At 38.3% G+C, this 24,750-nt stretch overlaps 1 protein-coding gene across 10 annotated transcripts in view; it reads left to right on the forward strand.

The window, feature by feature from the left end:
- The window catches only part of CEP112 (centrosomal protein 112), a 418,686-nt gene that overhangs the window by 162,089 nt on the left and 231,847 nt on the right, over window positions 1-24,750 (forward strand). For all 10 annotated transcript variants that reach the window (XM_059998183.1, XM_059998182.1, XM_059998189.1 and 7 more), the window contains one exon: window positions 12,010-12,145. In XM_059998183.1, coding sequence (XP_059854166.1) covers window positions 12,010-12,145 — 136 coding nt within the window. The remainder of the gene's footprint in view (window positions 1-12,009; window positions 12,146-24,750) is intronic.

Consider the following 24,750-nt stretch of genomic DNA (forward strand, 5'->3'; position numbering starts at 1 on the left):
TCTTATCCTGTATTTTCTTTTAGCCAGTCCTTCTCATCCTTCAGCTAACTGGGAACATCACTTCTTATATCCTAACTCCTAAGCAAGGTTTTTTTTTCTCCGTTATACGAACCCTTAATACCCTATATTTCTCCTTTGTTCATTGAATTGAATATTCATTAATAGTGATGTATTAATTCATGGTCTTTTCCCCTGCTAGACTGAAAGCTTCCTTGGCGTAGGAACTTGGCGTAGGAACTGGTTGTGATTAGTCCATTGGTATTTCCTCAACCTCCAGAAGGTACCTGGCACATAGTGGGTACTTAACACATTCATGGTAAATGAATTAATGAATGCCACATGGTAGCAGATTAGCAGATGACCGAACTTATTATTACACAAATGTAAGATCATCACTGGAGTCTTTGGAAGAGTCTAGAATGAGGTGGGAGGAAATGGTCAGTGAAATATGGATATATGTTTATAAATAGATAGGTATCTTAAAGCCAACATAAATCCAGGTAACACACTTTTATGTACTTATCAATAGAGTGTTTTATAATCAGTAAAAATTGTTCTGTATTTTATCACATCTCACAGAAAACTTTAATCCTATCTTTAGAAGTTTTTTGCCCCTACCATAGTCATCTTCCTCTTGAAAGAAAAATCTTCTCATGGAGATTTGCTTTTTTCATGGAAAGTATGATGGTAAGGAGGAAAATAAAAGATAATTTATAAATATTAAATACCAATATATATTTTACAAATACATACACATTTCACATACATATAGTTAACATATTATATATACATATATATAAAATACCTTTTAAACATTCTTAGTGATGATCTTACCAAAATGACATGCCCTCTATGAAGCTTTTTACTCTATACCACAATGAATTCCTCTGGTCTTGTTCATAGTATTGTGTTCATATCATTGTGTAGTTTTTATCACATTAAAAACAGTATAGAATCTATCTTCCTTCCATATTGAAAGCAGGGACAGTGTCTTGATTATTTTTGTATTTCTAGCACCAAACTCCAATCCTGGCATACAGGTGTTAAGTAAATGCTTGATGAACATTTTAGCTTTCAAATGTTCTAAAAGTGATTTGATGTGCAAATATTAATGTCATGTAGGAATAAATTATAGTAAGGACCTAGTTGTAACTTCAGTTAATTAACTAAATCAGTGATTTCGTTAAATATATATATTATATATATGTATGTACATACAGATCTAAAGAAATAAAACAACTTTGACTCTGAAGTCAGATGGGCTGGTTTAACTTCTCATTCTGTCATTTACTACATAAACCTGGGTAAATCACTTAGCTCTTCTAAATTTCATTGTGTTCATTTGTGAAAAAAAATAAAAATTTTTATAGTTATAATAATGAAATGAAAGAATATATGAACTGCTCTACACTGTAATAAGCGTAGCAATCACTCAGTGTTTACACTTTTTCACCATTTGCAAGGACATTAAAAATTATGGTTACACTATAAACATCACAGTTTGTAGCAGCATCATTCAGTAAAAGTACTAGAAAATATCTATTGTGACTTTAAAATATATTTCACATAATTTAGAAATCATTTATGAAAAGCAGAAAAATTTCTCTCAGTGATAAATATTACATTTATATTTGGTAAATAAAGAAAAAATTTGCCTACTTAAAATTTGATCTACTTGTGCACAGTGATGAATGTAAGTGAGAATATTTTCCAGCTACTTTGAAATATTGAACTGCCCAGGGACAAGGCATGAATGATGTTTTGAAGGAAATAAATATTTCAGCTTCACATTTCAGCCTTTCTTCTTTATTCCTTTGATCTGGCTTTGGTTTACTTATCATTCTGCTTGAATGACTTCACACTGCCTTTTTCCTCTCCATAGTAACAAGAAGTGGTCTGCACCTATTTCAAAATATTTAGGCCTTGTCATTTCATAGGACGAGCATGTATTTCCTTATTATTTACTGATATATTGCTGCCTGTAAAGTAGGATGAATTGGTGGGTACATATGTAGCTTTGCAAGTATGATGTATAATTTATATATGGAACTTTTAATCAGTACTTTTTAAAATATAGGAAACATAAAAGGAAACAACATTAGATTTGGGATTTATATTGATGTTTAAAGTGTTTAAAGGAATTTTTCTTCTCTGTACACTGAAGCCGTTTTGTCTTTAAGGATCATTGTCTCAGGGTTTTCTTATTTCACTGTAAAAGTTTGAATCGCTTTTTTATTTGCTGAGGTAGAGTTCTTTTAACTTATTAATAGACCCATATTATAGGCAGACCTTAGTTTAGCACAAAATTCTTATGTAAAATTTTAAACTATTAAAATATTTCATTACATTTACCTATATTGCTTTATTTTTCACTTTACACACTAATCTTCTGATCTTCTGACATTGGTTTTCTTATATAGACTCTCACTGCCCCTTTCCCTTTTTTGTATTCCTATAGTATTTACAATTTGTCACAAAATATCCATAATATTACCCTACCATTTGATTTTGGCTTGCATTTTTCTCTTTCCCTAATCAGATTGTAGTTTCTCCAATATAAGAACCATTTCTTACACTTTGTCTAAGTTTTCTGCAGTGTTTCACTGAGTAGCTCTTAGAATTTGCTGCCAGGACCCTTGCCTCAGCTCCTGGAACATGACTAAGTTGGCTGAGAATGTTGGCTAGGAGGTTGATGCCAGGATCAGTTCTTTTGAATCATGATTCAAATCCAGGTGATTTCAAAGGATTTATGGACCTCCTAGCTGACGTCCATATCTTCTTAAGAGATTTTTGGATAGTTGAAGAAGATTCCTCATTCTTATTCATAACTATCATGCTTTAACCAAATACGGTTCTTCAAGACTGGAGTTTGACCCTGGGGCCATACTTTCTGTCCCAGTGGTTCTCAATCAGGTGTGATTTTGCTACTCCAGGGGACATTTGACATGTCTGTAGGCATTTTGGGGTTGTCAGAATTGGGGAAGGGATATTGTCACTGGTATCTAGAGAGGAGAGGCCAGGGATGTTGCTAAGCATATCACAGTGCACAGGACATGTCCCCACAGCAAAGAATTATCTGGCCTGAAATGTCAACATTTTTGTTGTGTTCCCTGGTTTTGTTCTGGTTCCATCTAGATCAGCGGTCCCCAACCTTTTTGGCACCAGGGACTGGCTTCATGGAAGACATTTTTTCCACGGACCAGGGGGGGATGGTTCAGGTGGTAATGCAAGCGATGGGGAGCGACGGGGAGCGGTGGGGAGCAACGGGGAGCGACGGGGAGTGGTGGGGAGCGACGGGGAGTGGTGGGGAGTGATGGGGAGCGACGGGGAGCGGTGGGGAGCGACAGGGAGCGGTGGGGAGCGGTGGGGATCGGTGGGGAGCGACGGGGAGCGACGGGGAGCGATGGGGAGCGGCAGATGAAGCTTTGCTCACTTGCCTGCTGCTCACCTCCTGCTGTGTGGCCCAGTTCCCAATAGGCCGTGGACCACTACCAGTCTGTGGCCCGGGGGTTGGGGATCCCTGATCTAGATGGTATACATTTATCAAAAAGATATTGAATAATTCCATATAAGTAATATGCTAAAGGTATGTGCTATAAATAAGGGGAAGACACTGTTCTGTCCTCACACTCTCCATTCCCCTGGTCTCAAAGAGATCTGATTATCCTGAAAAAGATAAATGTATAAATTAACAGCTGTAATAGTGTATATAAAGTGCTATAGTAGTAGTATATAAAAGGCACTGACAAGGATGAAAGAAGCAGCTAGCAGCTCTATCTGAAGAGCTGACATTTGAGCCCCTAAAGAATGAATAGTAATCTGCGCATCAAAACAACCAAGAAGGGAGCTTCCAGTTCATTTGATGGCCGAGAAAGCTCCAATCAGACTGATCCTCTCACAAACATAAACTCTGTACAAGGTATAAAATACCACTACCTGAAGACCCTGGAGAATGAATAGGCACAAAGAGATAGTGGAAGGCAGTACACACTTGGAAGAAGTGAGGGTGAGCTTCCCACTTTTGTAGCATTTATCTGGCCGCATTTGATGCCATGTGGGACAGCTAGAATTTGGGTAGATAACCTGTCCTCTTAGTGCTTGAAGAACCTGATGAAAGAATGGACAGTTATAACCACTGGCAAACTAAGATGGAGAGACACCCAGGAAATAAGAGAGCCAGAGAAGGGAGCCCAAATTCTTCATGTGATCTCGGTACGTATTTGTGACTGACCCCTGAAACTCCAAATAGCCCAAGTAAGCTAAAAGAGCTGAATTTATATATGAGCTTCTGGGGAGACAGAATTTATAGTTTGAATTCAGCCAAGTTAACTGCCTGCTATAAACAAATAATTAAAATTACCAATCAATACTATTCAGAGGAAAAAAACAGAATCCAGACTCTTTACTATGTATCATTCATAAAGATATAAGCAAAAATTACTTGACATATGAAGAATCAGGATAACACCTGACCTGCTTATTTTCAATTAGGATAACATGGCCTTTTTATTCTCAAAGGAAAATGCAGTCAATCAATGGAGACCACCCTAGGATAAATTAGATACTAGAATTAGTGGATAAAAATGTAAAGTAGCTATTATAATTATTTAAAGAACTTTAAGAAAAATTGGTAGTAATGAATGAAAAGCTAGGAAACCTCAATAGAAAAACAGTGGAAAATACATTTGAAATTTAAAATGTAGACTGAATATAACAACAAAATGGAGATTACAAGAAGAACATGAAGATAAATGAATAGAAATTAGTCAATCTGGGGACAACGAAAAAATGTACTAGAAGAAATATGAGCTGCAGAGACTTGCAGGAAATGACAGTGTATGAAATATATTTAATTTGAGTCACAGAAGCAGAGGGAAGCGAGTAATAGAGCAGAAAAATATTTGAATAACTAATGGCCCCAAATTTTCCAGTTTTCATGAAATACAAAATTATGCTAATTTAAGAAGCTCAATAAAGCCCAAGCAAGGTTAATGGAAACCAGAACAAAACAATAACACTTGTTATTATCTGTCTTTTGATTATAGCCATCTTAGAGGTTGTTTAATGGTACCTCATTGTGATTTTGATTTGCATTTTCTTTCTTTCTTTTTTTTTTTTTTTGCGGTACGCGGGCCTCTCACTGTTGTGTCCTCTCCCGTTGCGGAGCACAGGCTCCGGATGCGCAGGCTCAGCGGCCATGACTCACGGGCCCAGCCGCGCTGCGGCATGTGGGAACTTCCCGGACCGGGGCACGAACCCGTGTCCCCTGCATCGTCAGGCGGACTCTCAACCACTGCGCCACCAGGGAAGCCCAAGATTTGCATTTTCTTGACAGTGATATTGAGTGTCCTTCCATGTGCCTATTGGCTAATTGTATATCTTCTTTGGCGAAGTATCTATTTAGATTCTTCACCTATTTTTATTTATCTTCTTTTTATTGTTATTTTTAATTGAAGTATGTTGTGTTAGTTTCTGGTGTACAACAAAGTAACTCAGATATATATATATGTGTGTGCGTATATACTCTTTTTCATATTTTTTTTCCATTATGGTTTACTATAGGATATTGAGTATAGTTTCCTGTGTTATACAGTAGGACCTGGTTGTTTATCTATTTTAGATATAATAGTTCATATCTGCTAATCCCAAACTCCTAATTTATTCTCCCGACCCCACCCCCTTTCCCCTTTGTCATTTGGTAACCATAAATTTGTTTTCTAAGTCTGTGAGTCTGTGTCTGTTTTGCAGATAACTTCATTTGTATATTTTTTTCGGACTCCACATGTAAGCAGTGTCATATGATATTTGTCTTTCTCTGTCTGAGTTCACTTAGTATGACAATCTCCACGTTCATCCATGTTGCTGCAAATGGCATTATTTCCTTCCTTTTATGGCTGAGTAATATTCCATTGTGTGTGTGTGTGTGTATATATATATATATACGTATATATATATATATATACATATATATATGTATATATATATATATATACGTATATATATATATATATAAGACACATCTTCTTTGTCCATTCATTTGTTGATGGACACTTAGGTTGCTTCCTTGTCTTGGCTGTTGTGAATAGTGCTGCTATGAACATTGGGGTGCATGTATCTTTTCGAATTAGTTTTCTTCTGATACATGCCTGGGAGTGGGATTGCTGGATGTTATGGTAGCTCTATTTTTAGTTTTTTATATAAATTTATTTATTTATTTATTTAGGCTGCTTTGGTCTTCATCACTGTGTGCGGGCTTTCTCTAGTTGCGGCAAGTGGGGGCCACTCTTCACCGCGGTGCGTGACCTTCCCATTGTGGTGGCCTGTCTTGTTGTGGAGCGTGGGCTCTAGGCACGCAGGCTTCAGTAATTGTGCCTTGCAGGCTCAGTAGTTGTGGCTTGTGGGCTCCAGAGTGCAGCCTCAGCAGTTGTGGTGCATGGGCTTCGTTGCTCCGCGGCATGTGAGATCCTCCCAGACCAGGGCTTGAACCCATGTCCCTTGCATTGGCAGGCGGACTCCTAACCACTGTGCCACCAGAGAAGTCCCCTCTATTTTTAGGTTTTAAAGGAACGTCCACACTGTTTTCCATAGTGGCTGCACCAACTTACATTCCCACCAACAGTGTAGGAGGGTTCCCTTTTCTCCACACCCTCTCCAGCATTTATTTTTTGTAGATTTTTTGATGATGGCCATTCTGACCAGTGTGATGTGGTACCTCATTGCAGTTTTGATTTACATTTCTCTAGTAATTAGCGATGTTGAGCATCTTTTCATGTGCTTATTGACCATCTGTATGTCTTCTTTGGAGAAATGTCTGTTTAGGTCTTCTGCTCATCTTTTTATTGGGTTGTTTGCTTTTTGTTATTGAGTTGTATGAGCTGTTTGCATATTTTGGAAATTAAGCCCTTGTCAGTCAGTTGTATAGTTTGCAAATATTTTCTCCCAGTATGTAGGTTGTCTTTTCATTTTGTTTATGGTTTTCTTTGCTGTGCAAAAGCTTATAAGTTTGATTAGGTCCCATTTGTTCATTTTTGCTTTCATTTCTGTTGCCTTGGGAGATTGACCTAAGAAAATACTGATACAATTTATGTCAGAGAATGTTTTGCCTATGTTCTCTTCTAGGAGTTTTATGGTGTCATGTCTTATATTTAAGTCTTTAAGCCATTTTGACTTTATTTTTGTGTATGGTGTGAGGGTGTGTTCTAACTTCATTGATTTGCATGCAACTGTCCAGCTTTCCCAGCACCACTTGCTGAAGAGACTGTCTTTTCTCTATTATATATTTTTGCCTCCTTTGTCATAGATTAATTGACTGTAGGTATGTGGGTTTATTTCTGGGCTTTCTATTCTGTTCCATTGATCCATATGTCTGTTTTTGTGCCAGTACCATGCTGTTTTGATTACGGTAGCTTTGTAGTATTGCCTGAAGTCTGGGCGGGTTATGCCCCCAGCTTTGTTCTTTTTCCTCAGGATTGCTTTGGCAATTCTGGGTCTTTTGTGGTTCCATATAAATTTTAGGATTGTTTGTTCTAGTTCTGTGCAAAATGTCATGGGTAATATGATAGGGATCACGCTAAACCTGTAGATTGCTTTCAGTAGTATGGCTATTTTAACAATATTGATTCCACCTGTTTTTAAATTGTGTTCTTTATCTTTTTATTAGTGATTTATGAGAGTTCTTTATATATTCTTGATACAAGTCTCTTTTCAGATATATGATTTGCAAATATTTTCTCTCATTTTGTGGGTTTTCTTTTCACTTTTTGATAATATCCCTAGCAGGGCAAGTTTTTTAACTTGCTGAAGTCTATTTATCTATATTTCATTTTCTTGTTTATGCTTTTGGTGTTATATCTAAGAAGGCTTTGCTTAGGTCAAGGTCACAAAGACTTACTCCTATATTTTCTTTCTAAGAGTTTTGTGTTTTTAACTCTTACATTGAGGTCTGTGACCCATCTTGAGTTCGTTTTGTGTGTTGTGTAATGAAGGAATTCAACATCACTCTTTTTTGCCCGTGGATGTCCAGTTGTCCCAGCACCATTTGTTGTAAAGACTATTTTATTCCCGCATTGAATTGTCTTGGCATCCTTGCTGAAAATCTACTGATTATCAATGTAAGGATTTATCTCTGGAATCTTAATCCTATTCTATATATGTCAGTCTTTATGCCGGTAGCACACTGTTTTGATTACCCTAACTTTGTAGTAAGTTTTGAAATCAAGAAATGTGAGTCCTTCAACTTTGTTTTATTTCAAGATTGGTTTGCCTGTTCTGGGTACTTTGCATTTCCCTATGAATTTTAGGATCAGCTTGTCAACTTCAGCAAAATGCCATCTGGGATTTTGACAGGGATTGTGTTGAATCTGTTCATCAATTTGAGGAATATTGTCATTTTTTCGATATTAAGACCGCTGTTAATTTCCAATTTTACTGGTATTCCTTTCTAACTCTTGACGTATCTAAATGTTTAGATGTGTCCACAGTGTTTATTGTTTTTAAGAAGAATTTAGCAGAGACCATTAGTCTTAGCAGTCACGTGAAGAAGAGGCAAAAGAAGTGTATTTATTTATCATGCTTAGTGAAGGTATTATTTTTAGTGCCTTTAAAAGCATAGTTGTATCTTAATGTTTTTGACTGACTCACTTTAATCAACTTAAGTACCAATAGCAGCCAGGAATATAGATGATACAGCTGCTTGAAAGTCTTGTCTTCCAGCCCAGCTGGAAGGGGAGTGGAGACACTTCTAGCTGTTTTTCAGACGTGTTTGAAGTTTTTTGTTTTGTTTTGTTTTTCTTGGAGTTTCCAGTGGAGATGCCAAGCTGGCAGCAAACGAAGTCTACTGTAACATGAAGCCTTGTAAATATGTGTTGGATCCCTGCCAACGTTATCAGAAGTGCTGGTGCAGAAATGTGCACAGGGAAGGTTTTCAAATTAAGGTCGGCCTGTACATAGAAATGTTAGCTTTCAAGCTCAAGAAACACTAAATTGTAGTCCATTAGTCTCCTGCATTTTATTGCGTGTTTGGAATAATCGTGTACTTCAGAACATCCTTTAATCTGAACTGGCTTGTGGTTGGATAAGAATGCAGCTTCTTTTGTTCTTTATGCTTTATGTACTCAGACGAGGAAAATTTACTGCATTTTATAAATAAATCAGAGTTAAAAAGCAGATTTTCTTCCCACCTTTTTATCCTCATGGAGGCCCAGCTTTAAGGCCTTTCAGTGATACGTGTATACTTGGCCCCGCAACTAGTTCCACGGAAAAAAATAATCTTCAAAGTCACTTTTTTTTTGCTTCTTACAGGACACGTTATTTGGACTCATGGTAAAAGGAAGTACTGTTCTTACATTAGTGAGGAGCAGACCCTTCTCTTTTTCAAGGGCTGAAAATTTCCACTTCTCTTTCATTACTTTGATAGAAATTAAAATGGATCCCTCATTAAAACGAATATCATCTCTTTATTTAAAATAAGACATATTTTATTTATATTAAGACAGAAGATTTCTAAACATTAGTGGAGCTCAATGTATTTTCACAGTTAAACTGGACAGAAACATTGATACATTGGGTGGTGCCTTCGCCACTCTTTGGTATTTAGCTTTACCACTAAATTAGCTTTGTAGGTGTGGTGGGACTGAAAATGAATTGGAAGGTTTTGGTCATTTCCTTGTGTCTGCTATTTAATATAAAACAATATTTGCTATTTGTAAATCAGGCTAGAAATGATCAGTCAAAAGCAATGTACCTCATTGCACTAGGTTATATTTTAACAAACAGTATTTTTAATATGGTCTCAATATATAGCTGATCATGGGTAAAGCTTATGACTTTGATTTATGTAGTCATAAGTCAATTATAAAGTAAATGAACTAAACTCTTGGTAGGTAAGAATGAGATAATATAGAGAAAATATTTGTCCTATTAAATTGAAACTATTTACAGTAACTAAGTAGCTCAGGTGAATTACTGCACAAAAAATGTAAAACAACTGACTTTCAGCATTTATAGAAAAAGTTGGCATTTCAGCCATACGTTATATATTTTTACAAATTGTGTTAGCAGACTTTTCTCCTGGCTAATTAATGATACGTAATTTTAAATTATACGATTTATAAATTTTTAAAGTTTTCAAATATTGTCCAATGTACTTTCTTTTCTTTTTTTATTTTTTTTGCGGTACGCGGGCCTCTCACTGTTGTGGCCTCTCCCGTTGCGGAGCACAGGCTCCGGACGCGCAGGCTCAGCGGCCATGGCTCACGGGCCCAGCCGCTCCACAGCATGTGGGATCTTCCCGGACCGGGGCACGAACCCGCGTCCCCTGCATCGGCAGGCGGACTCTCAACCACTGCGCCACCAGGGAAGCCCTCTTTTCTATTTATAGACAGACTGAGCAAGCAAAGGTAAACCTTTGAAAACTTGTAATCCTAACTGTGGAATCGTCTTCCCAAGTGTGTTTAGGAGGGCCTCAGAAATTAAAGAGCAACATGGGATGAACTAGCCATGGAGTGTGTGGCAGGGAATTAGCTCTTGGGCCTCCTAACCTTAGCCCCTCGTGGGGACATTTGCATCGACCGCGGCAGCCTTTGCCTCTTCTCCAGCCTCACGGTCCTTTGAATAGAGCATTCTAGGCAACTTTTTCCGGTCAGTTGGGTCCGTCGGTCAGAACAGACGTCCCTCAAACATTTGTAACAACTCTCTATCACATTTGCCAATCTGTATCTAGGCGGTCGTACCCAACATGGTACCTTTTATAAGGGCACTAATCTCATTTTGGGGAGACACGTTCAGACCATAGCATATGGCATCTGGAAAATCAGGAAAGCAGCACAGCAGGGTAGTTAACAGCAGGAGCCTAGAAGCAGACGGCCGGGACTCGAGTCCTGCCTTGACTGTTAGTGATGTGTAGCCTTGGAAATATTCTCTAAGCCCCAGTTTCCTGTTCTGTAAAACTAGAGATATAAAATAGTCTTATACAAGTTGACTGTGAGAATGAAGGAGAGAAGACATATTAAACTAGTTTGCACAGTGCCTAGTACCTGGGTAGAACTCAATAGAAGTCAGTAGTAACTTTCGTGTACTTACAACCTAAAGCCTGCATTTGTTTCTTCTAGCAACACGCAGAGATTTCTCTTCTTTTGTTGGACCCTTTTGACTATTTAATTTTAGTTCAAGGTATAAAGAAATGAGATGGTTATCGGTTCTTTTAGGCAGGTGTACTTACTAGAGAGCAGCAGAATAATTTCAGGCGGCCACGTCGCTCTGTTGCCCTGTCACCCTGCAGGTTAGCTTCTGCCAGATGTGCATGTTAGAGGTATTCTTATGGCACAGTGTTTTTATTTTAATTGAGATATAATTCACATACTATTGAATTCATCCTTTCAAAGTGTACAGTTTAGCAGATTTTAGTATATCCATGAGGATGTGCAACCATCACTACTATCTAATTCCAGAACATCTTCATCATCAACCCCCTCCCAAAACCCCCTGTGTGAGCAGCCACTTCCCATCCCCCCGTCCCATCGGCCCAGGCGACCACTGATCTGCTTCTCCTGTCTCTATTCTGGATATTTCTCCTAGATAGGATCACGCAATATGTGACTTGTGTCTGGCCTTTGCCCCCTGCACACTGTTGTCGAGGTTTGTCCGCGTTGTAGGGTGCATCACAGCTTCATCCCTTTTTTGAGGCTGAGTGACGTTCCATTGCATGGGTGGGCACATTTTGCTTATCCATTCGTTGGGTGATGGAGGTTCCTGGTTGTAAACAGTTTCGTTCTTAGGGAAATCATCAGAAGTACTTGTGTCCTCATCAGAACACATATTATGGGTTTATATCCTTTTTTTCCTGAGGCAAATCATGTTATTGCCAGTTTTTTAAAGGGAAGTTTTATAGAATTTGGATCAAAAAATGGAAATCTGAATTTTATTTTAGAGAGGGTTAAATTTTGTTCTTTGATCCAAGCCAAGTTCCTTTATTTTACATTTTAACTCTGCGGCGTGTCTGAACTTTTCTAGGGAAAAAGAGGAGCAGCTCACCCGTGTGACTGAGGCTCAGCGGCTGCAGGCACAGCAGGCAGATGCAGCGCTGGAGGAGTTCAAGCGGCAGGTGGAGCTGAACTCGGAGAAGGTCTACGCGGAGATGAAAGAGCAGGTGAGAGGCCTCCGCACCATCCGTGTCGAGAGCCCTTCTCTCGGGGGGAAGGTACATTCTGATCTCACGTGTGCCAGCAGCATGTTTACTTGTTCAGAATTAGCGCAGCAGCTGGATCAGGGATTCAGGTGAGAACAAGGTCCTAGGCCTGGCGCGGGAGGACAGGCACCACCGCCAGGGCCTCGAAGGAAGGGGAGGCTCCTCGCGGCCAAGAACAAGAGCCCGGGGGGAGAGGGCTCAGCCCGCAGACCCTCTGCTCCCTACAGGGCGTGTGAAGGGCAGGGCTGGCTCTGTGCCCCTCCTGGGTCGCTGGGTGGGCTCCGGTCGGCAGCTCCTTGGTGACAGTGAGTGGAGAGAGCGGGGTGGACCGGGAGAGGTCCTCCTTCCTCCTTCAGGATTGCCTTGATTCACCCCCAGAGCAGTGCCAGAACGGCCATTTCAAAGTCCTGTCGACAAGTGTGGTCACGGCCAGAATGTGTCAGGCTTTGGAAGCATGGGTCAGTTGACAGGCAAAATCCCATGACCAGTCATTTTCTCCAGAGCAAGGCTTCAAGTTATCCTTGTCTGTGTTTGTTCATGTGCCCTAAACCGTGCTGTATTGATCAGTTACAGCAAATTCTTTTCAAGTGGCAGTTCAGGAGGACAGAGGCTGTCTCCAGTTCTTATACAAGTGGTATGTTTTATAGTTTTGAGAAAAATTTAAAAATTTATAAAAGAATACAGGGAACAAACACCTAGGTACCCATCAGGAAGAATCAACAATTGTCAACACTGTGTATTTAAACTAAAATGTTACAGATGTAGTTTTAGTTTGCTTTGCTATTCATGTCTAATCACATTACTCTCTCCTCTCCTAAGAGAAACCACTATAATTAATTTAGTGTGTATTATTTCATACTTTCATATGCATCTGTAATGTCCATGTGTATTATATGCATGTATTATATATGCATATATTTTATATCTACATATATATGTAGTTTTTATGCTTCCATTTAAAAAGAGGTAAGAACTACAGATTTTGTGTATTAGTCTTGTTTGCTCTTTTACATTGAATATTATATATCTGTGCCCTGTCTGTGTTGATTTAGTGCAGTCCTTTTGACACTGAATGTATTTTATCGTATGAATATACCCTATTTTATTCATCAGCTCCCCTATTCAGGGATATTTAGTTTATTTTCAAGTTTTCTTGATTATAAAGAGTGTTGTAATACTTGCTGTGATTTCATTTTCAGCTGGGGTTATCCTCCTCAGGAGTCCTGAGCACACACTAGTGGCAGAAGCATCTCTATAGAAGGTTTTATGGCAGAGTCCCGTGGGGTTTACGAGTTTGGAACTGTGCTTTCTTGCTATTTTCTCGATTCAGATTGTGCAGATCTGGGTCCTGAGAGCAGGGTCTGAGACCCCCCCTTCTGTCTGTTTTCCCACTCAGTGCCTTGGGCAGAAGCTAGATTCCTGCTGAGAGTTTCTGGGCTGGAAGGTGGGGACTTTCAGTCCCTGCTACACGAATGTGCATCTCTTCCCAGCTCCCTCTGCTATGATCAGAGCCCAGACCCAAGAAAGTATATATGGCCCAAATGTGCAGTGGAGCTGCTGCACAGGAAACTCTTTGATCAGCTTAACATTTACAGGAATACAGAAAATACTGAAGGAGGGGCCCTGGCAAGAAGTGTTAAGTCTACAGTGAAGAAGGCTAAAGGGGGCTCTTGAACGTGCTCAGGCTACCAGTACAGCTTCTGACAAAAGCTGAGACTATGACAGGCACCTCTGGCTCAGTGAATGCACCTTTTGGGGCTGGTGATGTAATGTTAACAGATTACCCAGAATTCACGGGTAAGGAGAAAAACAAGCAAACAACACGGGACTTGTGAAAACATTTTGTAGAACAAGAAAAAGGCGTTTGTATTCAGCAGTCACAGAATAAAAGCATATTTCCGAAAACAGTTTACTGTAAACTTCAGAAAAAGAAAACTCAGAAAAGTAGTACCTTTAATAAGAAGACATGAAAGAGGCCACATATATTAAGTAAAATTAATGTAATTAAACCTGGATACATTCTGGAAAAAGTGTTGAACCTCAAGCATAAAATGAAAATCCACCAAGTTTCTAGGTAGGATGCAGCTGGCAAAGAAATTAGAGAAATAATGGAGGAATGCTTCAGAGTTCTGAAGGAGAAAGGCAGTGACCCAACTGCATGCACAACCAAGGAGTTTTTCATTTGCAAAATAAACAGAAAAACATTTTCTTACTAAGAGCTCACATAATGCATACTGATTATTCCTTTTCTGAAAAAATTATGTCAATTCAGAGATGAAGCGGAAGACATCCCACACATGAGGAAAATATCATACTGAAGGATGAGTAGAGAAAAATGGAATCCAACAAAATGAAGACAAATTTAACTAATTTCTACAAATCTAGTTATAAGATAGAATGCTAACGTTTACCGATTCGTGAAGCAGAAGGTACAGAATATAGAAAATACAAGTGTGATAACAACTTAAATCTAAATCCTTAGGTTATGTTAGTAAAGTTCAAGAAGCAGATGGATAGGGAGAGAGGGAAGTACAGTAACTAACACTCTGCCATGAAAAGGTGAGATTCAAAGGATTCTTAAAATTAGGGAAACGTAGGTTAAAATCCTTTTTAAAGGCATAAACATAAGCATTAATAAAATGAACAAGATTTTACATTCTCAGCAAAATCTTGAGAAGATAAAAGCAAAACTCAAGATATTGCCAAAGGAACAGGAGTAGAAACAGAACAAAATGTCCAAAATAAGATAGAGTGTATAATTGCAGTAATACATTTTAATAGGTTAAAAAAAGGTACTGATTAGCTGACATAAATCTGTATATATGCTATTTATAATAAAGACACAACTAAAAGTTACACAAAAGTTATATGTGGAAAATATATTTTATCACTTGTATTCAGAATAAAAGAAAGAATGTAATATTATCATATAAATAAACATCGATGGATGCAAGTCAATAAGCTGGACAAAGGAATATATTTTTGCATGAGAAAGCCAAGAGTCCTTATGAAAAGGGTGTTAGCAATATATGAAAAAATTGACATAAATAGTCATGGGGTGCTTTAGTAAATTTTTCTCCATATTTGACTGCTCAGGGGGGCAAAACCTAAACAAATAGGAGATCTAAATAGCAGTTTATAAAACAGCTATATTTCTACTTTCTACGCTTCAAGTATGACATATTAAATTCCTACTCCCATGGAGCAGTTACAAAACTCAGTAGACCATAAAGAAACACTCAATATATATCTGAAACTTGACATGACAGAGAGCACGTACTTTTTACCACAGTGCTTAGTAAAACCAGAAATTAAATTTCAATTAAAATTGCTACATTGGACTTCACCAAAATTAAAACCTTTTGTTCTTTGAAAGACACCATTAAAAAACAACAAAGGGAAGTAAGGCAAGCCAGAGAATGGGAGAAAAGATTCACAAATATTTCCAAGAACTTGTATCTAAAGTATAAAAGCAATCCTACAACTCAATAATAAGAAGACAAACAACCCAGCTAAAAATAGGCGAAATATTTGGACACCTCACAGAAGACTAATAAGCACATAAAAAGATGTTCGATATCATCATTCGTCAGGGAAATGCAGATTGAAACCAAAATGAAGTGCCGCTGCGTGCTCACTGGAATGGCTCGAACTGTGCAGACTCGTTGGCAGTGCCCAGTGTCGGTGCAGGGCCACGGGCTCTTCTCCACTGCTGGTGGGAAAACTGCCGAGTTCTTAACCGCTAAAACATCCACCGCCATATGCCAGCCATTCCATTCCTGTGTGTTTAACCAAGAGAAACGAAGCCAGATCCAGACAAAGCCTTGTACACAACAGTTGCCAGCGGCTTTATTCACAAAAGCCTAAAACCTGAGCAACCCGCAGTTCCTCAGAAGTTGAAAGGATAATCAAAATGCAGTACAGACCATGGAATACTACTCAGGAATAAATAGGAACGAACGACTGATACCCTCAACAAAGGATGTGTCTCAACGTCCTGCTGAATGAAAGGAGCTAAAAGCAAAAGAGTACGTAACTGAATGTTGTGCACTCCCTGAATGATGCTAGCATTCCCTAGATAATGTCAAGTTGTTTGTTTTAGAGGATTATCAACCCAGTCTGTTTCAGAGCGGAAGGCCTGTCTCATTTTCTATGGGTGGGTTCCAGTTTCAGTTAAGTTTCCAAGCCTTTGCTCTGCAGGGTTGGGTCTGTTTGTATTGTGCCACTCAGGAGTGAGTCTAGACTTGGGTGGTGACTTAAATCACCACCCAGTAACGCCAGGCACTCATGGGACATTCCCCAGGGTAGACCGTATGTTTGGCCACTAAACAATTCTCAACAAATTTTAAAACGACTAAAATCACACAAAATGTGTTCTTTGACCCCAATGGTAATAAATTAGAAATAATAAGAAATCTGGGAAATCCGCATATATTTGGAAATTAAATAACACACATGAATAACTCATGGATCAAAGAAGATACTACAAGGAAAATAAGAAAATATTTTGAACTGAATTAAACTAAAAATATGGTATATTAAAATTTATGGAATGCAGCTAGTGCAGTACCTAGAGAAAAGTTTGTAGCTTTAAACATCTAACTCCAAAAGGAAGGTTCTCAAATCAGTAACCTAAACTTCATCTTCAGAAACCAGAAAAAGAAAAGCAAGCTTCTGCTCAAGGAAGCAGAAGAAAGGAAATAATAGATAATTTTATATACATGCAGAAAGCAAAGAAAACAGTAAAATAGAGAAAACCAAGAAGAGATAGAAAGTCCAAATTGTCTTATAATAGATGATGATATTTAATTAGAAAATTGAGGAGGAAGGTACACGTAACCAGTTCATTCTCTAAGGCCAGTAGGACTCTAATCACAGCCAAAGATGCTGCAGAGCTAGAGTAGTATCTGTGATCACTGTAGACACGAAAACCCTTAATGATATTTTAGTAAACTGAATCTGGAAACTTATAAAGATGATTATTCACCAGGACCAAGTAGGATTTATCCCAGGAATCCAAGGTTCTTTTAACATTCAAAAATCAATATCGTACAGCATATTAATAGAATAAAAGACAAAGCCACACGATCGTCCCAACAGAGGCAGAAAAAGCGTTGGAAAAAGTTCAGCATCATTTATGATTTTTAAAAAATTCTTGGCAAGTTAGGACTAGAAGCAAATGTACTCACCCTAATAAGGTGCATCTATGAGAACCCTGAGCAAATATGCTTAATGTTGAAAGACTTAATGCTCTTCCTCCTAAGAAGAGGGAAAAGACGTCTGCTTTTGTGACTTCTGTTTAACATTGTATTGGAGACTCTAGCCAGCCTCTAACAGGGCCAACAAAAACCCCCCAAAACCCCAAACAAACAAACAAAACCCCAAAAGACATACAGATTGGAAAGGAAGAACTACCAATGTCTTTAGATGACATGATTCTGTATGGTCAAAATCCATAAAAGAAGTACTAGAACTAATAAATGATTTAAACAAGTTTGCAGGGTACGAGATCAACATACAAAATTCAGTCATGCTTCAATATACTAGTAATGAAATACCTGAAAATGAAATTAAGAAAACAATTTAATTTACAAAAGCATCCAAAAGAATAAAATATTTCCAAATAAACTAATGAAACAACGTGAAGACTTATGCATTGAAAACTATAAAAGATTGCCGAGAGAAATTTTAAACGATGTAAAGAGAGCTATTCTGTGTTAATAGGTTGTAAAACTCAGTATTGTCAAGATGAAAGTTCTCCACAAATTGATGTATAAATTCAATGTAATTACTGTAAAAAATCTCAATACATTTTTTGGGTAAAAATTGGCAATAAGAAATGTTTATTTTCACTAGTAAATTTGTTAAAAGTAAGTTAGAATAGCACTGAGCTGTTTTCCAACTAACACATAGGTAGAAATCCATGAAGGCCTGTGGACATGGGCAGTGACACACATTTCAGGAGGAAGAGTAAAGATGTGTAACCTTTCTGGAGGATTGGTTTAACATTGTGCTTATGATTTACCTGTTCTACTTCTAGGACTTTATTTTTCAGGACTCCAAGGTTTGCAAGATACGTGTTCAAGGATGTTTGTTGTGATGTTATTTATTAATGGTAAAAAATTAGAAACTATACGTCAAAAAAGTTAGAAAGAATGTGAAAACTGATAATCTTTTTTTAAAAGATAAAAACTGAAGTCTCAGAGTTGTGTGGCAGAACGGAAAGCCCTGGAGAGAATGTGATCTTGGGAACCATGAAATGAAGAACCCTAGCCAGCCGCAAAGTGAGACTGCCGTAACATGAGGCAAGCCAGGGATGAGAGACAGTATCTGTGCAGTTGATTCTGCAACTACCCTTCCAGTCGGTCCACCCTCACGTCTGACTGCTCTGCTCTGTGCAGGGTCATAGTCTGTCTGTCTTCCTTCACCAGCTCTGCCCACCCATTTGACTCTCCCATTTCTTGACCTTAAAAGAGTCCATGTGTTCCTACCATGGAGGTGTCACATCACTGTGGACTGGTTAGATGATCCGATGGAGGACCCTCTTTGGTGCACGCCTCTAGGGTCCCCTTCACCCCCAGCATACCCCACACCTGTGTCCTGTCTTTGTCAGCAGTCCTCACTGATCTGTCCAGGGGTGCTAGATTCAGACTCAGTGAAAACTGATAGTGATGGCAACTGACAAGCAGGAAATGTTTTGATTGCTTTCTGTTGGAGAAAAGTTCTTCTGTGGTTTCAGTCATAAATAGTTTTGCCAAGTGAAGTTGAGTTTCTGAAATAAAGTACCTTTGGTGTGAGTATAATAATAAGGAACCCCATTTATAATGGAATTCTTATAGCCAGGCTCATTTGCAAATAGAGTAATTCTCACATGGCAAATTTGAACAGACATGAAATAAAATGTATATGTCAAAACATGATAAATTAGATATCTTCTATTCCAGATTGTCAGTTGATCAAAAAGTGTGGATCTGGGCTTCCCTGGTGGCGCAGTGGTTGAGAGTCCCCCTGCCGATGCAGGGGACACGGGTTCGTGCCCCTGTCCGGGAAGATCCCACTTGCTGTGGAGCGGCTGGGCCCGTGAGCCATGGCCGCTGAGCCCGTGTGTCCGGAGCCTGTGCTCCGCGGATCTGATATAGCTCAAATTCTAAAAGAAAATCACTCAGCAGATTTAGTATTTGGAGAATCATAATGTTTTCAGATTTTTCCATAGTCCATATTTTCCTTTTTTATTGTTGTTTTGAACTGCTCTTTTCTCTTCTTACTGAAATCTTTTGTGTAAAAGCCAGCAGAGCTTAGGGCATCTTTTTCCATTTGGAAACAGCTGCAGATAGAAGACAACAGGAATTTGAATTAAAAAATAAAAGCTTTGAGTTTGTTTTTGAAAGTGAATTGCTGTTTGAAAAATGAGGCCCATGAGAGAAAATGAAACAGACTTAAACTTTTAAAAAAAATTGCTTCACACTGTTTCTTTCACTTTGAAGAACTTTTTATCTCATTTAGGATTGCTTAAATAACCTAATTTTTACTCCAATGGTGAAATCCATTATATGTGTTAGCTGTCAGCAATTAGTTGTGTAAAGTATACATATTTTAATTGCGAAAGTGTATTACTCTGTTAGAATTATTTCTGTATATATGTATATAGTTGTATTTTTTAAAGAAATAGTGTTCTATATTTACCTATTCTCTGTGAAACAAATAAATGACTGAAAAAGACAGCTATGTTTTTTGAAGTGTTGGCAGCAATTATAAAGTGAAACTTTTTCATCTTGAAAACCGACTGAATGAATGTCAGATAACTACTTCCTCCTGGGGCTTCCACTAACCACTTGACTTTTCTAGTTAATTTTTCTCCCCTTGAAAATTCATCCTCATTAACTGGTATTTTCTGCTAATATCTGGCTTTAAATTCTGTTCCTTTTTCTTTGCAGCCGTCAGCTACATATTAGCTTTATACTTGGAAAACCCAGTGGTTTGCCTTGAAAACAAAATTCAGAAACACTGCTGTTGACTAGTGAGGTTGCTTCTGGTTGCTAGTACATTTGAAACTGATTAGCAGTTTCTTACATTCTTAGGGATTATAAGTTTAGCTCATCATCTCATTATTGCTGTTGAATTAATGAAAAAATTCTCAAGGTACAAGGAAGGAAGAATGCCATCTGAATATATTTGTGCCTCTATAAATGTAGATGGATAACAAACAGACTTAGAGAGAGAAAGACGCATTGTACAGACCACTCATCGTGACTTGTACCTTCCTCCTCTTGTCCTTTAAGGGTCATGCTGGCTCATGTAATTTTTTTTTTTAATTTATTTATTTGTTTTATATTTTAGTTTTGGCTGTGTTGGGTCTTCGTTGCTGCACGCGGCCTTTCTCTAGTTGCTGTGAGCGGGGGCTACTCTTCGCTGTGGTGGTCGGGCTTCTCATTGTCGGGGCTTCTCTTGTTGTGGAGCACGGGCTCTAGGCGCGTGGGCTTCAGTAGCTGTGGCTCGCGGGCTCTAGAACGCAGGCTCGGTAGTTGTGGTGCACGGGCTTAGTTGCTCCACAGCATGTGGGATCTTCCCGGGCCAGGGATCGAACCCGTGTCCCCTGCACTGGCAGGCGGATTCTTAACCACTGCGCCACCAGGGAAGTCCAGGCTCATGTAATGTTAAATGAGTCTTTTTTAGACCAGTTTTAAGGTAAAGATCCAATATAAATAGAAGCATTTTCTCTCAGGTTTTTAAAATAATTAATTAATTAATTATTTTTGGCTGTGTCGTGTCTTAGTTGCGTCATGCGGGCTCTTACTTTGTGGTGCCCGGGCTTCTCTAGTTGTGGTGTGTGGGATCCAGAGCACTTGGGCTCTGTAGTTTGCGGCATGCGGGCTCTCTAGTTGAGGCGTGCGGGCTCAGTAGTTGTGGTGCATGGGCTTAGTTGCCCCACGGCATGTGGGATCTTAGTTCCCCTACCAGGGATCGAACCCACGTCCCCTGCATTGGAAGGCGGATTCTTTACCGCTGGACCACCAGGGAAGTCCCCTCTCTCAGTTACTTTTTGATGATAATGGAGAAATCTGTCTACCATTTTAACATTTGAAATTTTGTCTTTAAATGAGATTAGGTAGCAGAGGTAAAATTCTAGAACTATATTTAAATATTTCAATAGAGCCTATTGTGCTAATTAATCAATTCCAAATGACAACATCCAAGGACTATGTATAAATACTTGGCTTTGAAAAACAAAATTAAACAAAAAATCAAACAAATAATTAAAAGAATCTTTAACTCTCATCCTTAAATGCTTAGTAGAGTAGTAAGTGAAACTTTTCCTAATAATATTCATCAAATCTCTTTTGCAGAAGAAAAATAAGCCAAAAAAAGTCTACTGAGAACATTGGACCAGGAAATATGTCATTCTTTTTATAATTGGCTGATGTGAAGGATTATTAATTGTGAAAACAGTAGCATTATTATTTTTTAATATTTCAAACTGTTTTATTGACTTATTGGCCAAGGATTTAACAGACCTGATTTCTTCTTTCATTCATTTATAAAAAATTTATGAATACTTGCTCTATATCAGCCATTGTTGTAGATTCTTGGAATTCAGAGACTATTAAGCCGCGTTTGTGGTCTGTGCGATAGACTGATGCGTAGCTGTGTGGTCGTAATTGGCGGCGTAGCTAGTGGAATTAATAGGTCGTTCGAGGAACTCAGAGGAGGCACGTCTAAGGTAGCCCAGTAGATTATGCGCTGATCTGCAATTGTGGCATCTTTGTGTAACAATGAATTTCTCAAATGTTTCCTGTTAAAATGTAATTGGTAGTGAATTTAGCAAGGCTTCTAAATATAAGGTCAGATATACAATTCAATTTTATTTCTATATATTAGCAACCAACAGATAGAAGATAAACTTTGAAAAAGATACCGTGGTACCAGAAAGCTTCTCTTACCTAAGAATAAATGCAAGGCCCCTGTTTTGAAGACTAGGAAACATTACTGAGAGGAACCAAAGAAGACCTGAACAAGTTGAGGGATATATCACGTGTATGGATTCAAAGACTCAATGTTATAAAAATGTCAGTTCTCCCCAAATTAATCTATAGAATCAACACAATTCTAAAAATCAAAACGTAGCAGTGCTTTTTGGGGGGAGGAGTGAGGGAAACTGGCGAGCCGATTCTAAAATGGATATGAAAATAGAGAGGGCTCAGAACACCTATGGCAACCTTATACGACCAGATATTGAGACTAATATTAAGCTATAGTAATTAATACAGTGTGGTTTTGGCACAAGGATGACCAGTGTTTTACAGGAAAGAGACCAAAAAGTGGACTCACACATATATGATCAATCTGATTCATGTGAAAGGAAGTATTGCAGTACAGCAGGGAAAGAAGGGTCATTTCAGTAAATGCCGCTGTGTCAGCTGGATAGCCACATGGAAAAAGAATCCTGCCCCTTATTATATCCCATCGCAAAATTAATTCCAGGATTGTAGATACACAAGTGATAGGTAGAACAATAAAATTTTCAGAAGAAAATGTAGGAGCTCGGTGAAGATTTTCTGAATAGGAAACAAAAAGTGATAAAAAACAAAATGTTGTTAAATTTAAATTCATTAAAATTAAAAACTTCTGTTAATCAAAAGAGACCAGTAGATAATATAAGAGCGAACTCAGAGTGGGAAAAGATATTTGCAGTTCAGATATTGAACAAGAAAATTCATACCCAGAATTGATAAAGAACTCCTACTAATCAATAAGAAAAGGATAGGCACCACGCATGTGTTAATTAATTTTCTCTGTTAAGGATATTAGTTTCTACTGAGTCTTCAGCCAAGCACAGAAATAATTATTTATCTGTCTTTCTGCCATTTATGTCTGTCTATCTATCTCTCTCTCTATATATATGAAAATATTTGAAGGACAATTTCTTATAGTTTAGCTAAATATGCATTAACTACAGCAGAATACACTTTGAATTGTACATCTCTGTAGAATTGTATAATTGTCTCATATGAATTATGCTGTCAAATGACTCAGAACATAACACAAGAGTACTTCACTACAGGAAGAACAGTAACGCATTGTGACCACATTTGACAGAGTGCGCCAGGTCTTGGCCCAGTGCCCACTCCCGCTTTCTGAGTAATACAGCACAGCCCTGATTTTATTTAGGGCAACATTAGACACAGTTTTAAAACTGCAGTCTCTTACCTTGCAGGTGGAGTTTGGCTTTTAATGTAGCTCTAGTGAATGCGATGCAAACAGCATAATTAATTTGCTTTTGACAGGAACTTGCAGGAAAGCCCCTTAAAAGGGTTTCCACTCAGCAAATATGAACCCTGTGCCCTTGTCCCGTCACCCTTTGCTCTTCCTCTCCCAGGTGTTCAGAGCTGCAGAAGCCATCCTGCAACCATTCTGGAAGCTGAATCACAGAGACCTTCACTCTGACATCTTTGAACTGCCGATGTCGCAGCCTATTTCTGAATGTTTTGTTACCCGAGGAAAACATAAAGGGCCCGTGTTGCTTAAGCTCTGGAGGCTTAGGTGTTTTCTCACATGCAGCTCAAGTAATGCTGGAGGCGCCGTCTAAGGAAAAGCCAACGCCCTTGTTTACCTCTCTCTATTACCTGCAAACATTAGACATTCACAGAAATACACCCCAAGCCCTTTTCTGCTCCTAATTTGATCTTCAAGTTCCATCTTGGATTTTTTTGGAAGCCAGAGTTACACAGTGAAGGATTGGATTTGTTGTTTTTTTTTTTTTCCTTACCCTTGAAGTTAAATGGAATATGGAATGATGTGTGATTAAGCAGAATCTTTTGTATCTACGGCGACTGAGAACGCTGCGTTTCTACGCAGACTTCAAGTATTTTACAAGACTTGTTTTTACATTTTTTTGGTTAAATTGTGGAAGGAGAATGGAGTGGGGTCTTGCATTTTCGGTCAGTATAAAATAACATTTTCTTACAGCAGCTATTATTTACTTTGAATTTTTCTTAATGTTTAGGTATAAAAGGTCTTTCATGTGCTTTAAATTGTTTTCTATTTTGATTATAGAAGATAATTCAATTTTTTGAAGGAAGACATCCTACTTTTTACGAATGTTGAGTACACAAAGCTCTTCATTACATTAAAAATATTTTAATAATTATTATTTATTTTGAATATTACGTCTGTGCTGAAGTAGAATAAGAACCAAAAATCAATTTCATATGAAGATCTGTCTTAAAAGTACTGAAGAAACCAGGTCTTGCCTCCTTGGTTTACCTTCTCTTGTTTTCTTTCTCTCCTGCTTTTGCCTACCCTCCATTCATCCTTAAGAATTTAATTCATGTTTATTCTGCGTTCTGTGGCAATTAGTTAATAATTAAGATACAAAAGAATTATAAGCTGTAGTTTCTTTTATTTGGGAGCTCAGGATCTAGATGAATAAACAAAGCGCACAGATTTGAAACACGCCCACACTCTAGAGAAACATACAGTGTGCCAGGAAAATGAAGGTGTTAGGTCCTCGAGCACAGAGAGAAGGGAGATGCTGATGCCAGTTGGCGGATCAGAGAACACCACAGAGA

Source organism: Delphinus delphis, chromosome 19 (assembly GCF_949987515.2).
Source record: "Delphinus delphis chromosome 19, mDelDel1.2, whole genome shotgun sequence".
In the NCBI taxonomy this organism is placed as follows: Eukaryota; Metazoa; Chordata; class Mammalia; order Artiodactyla; family Delphinidae; genus Delphinus; species Delphinus delphis.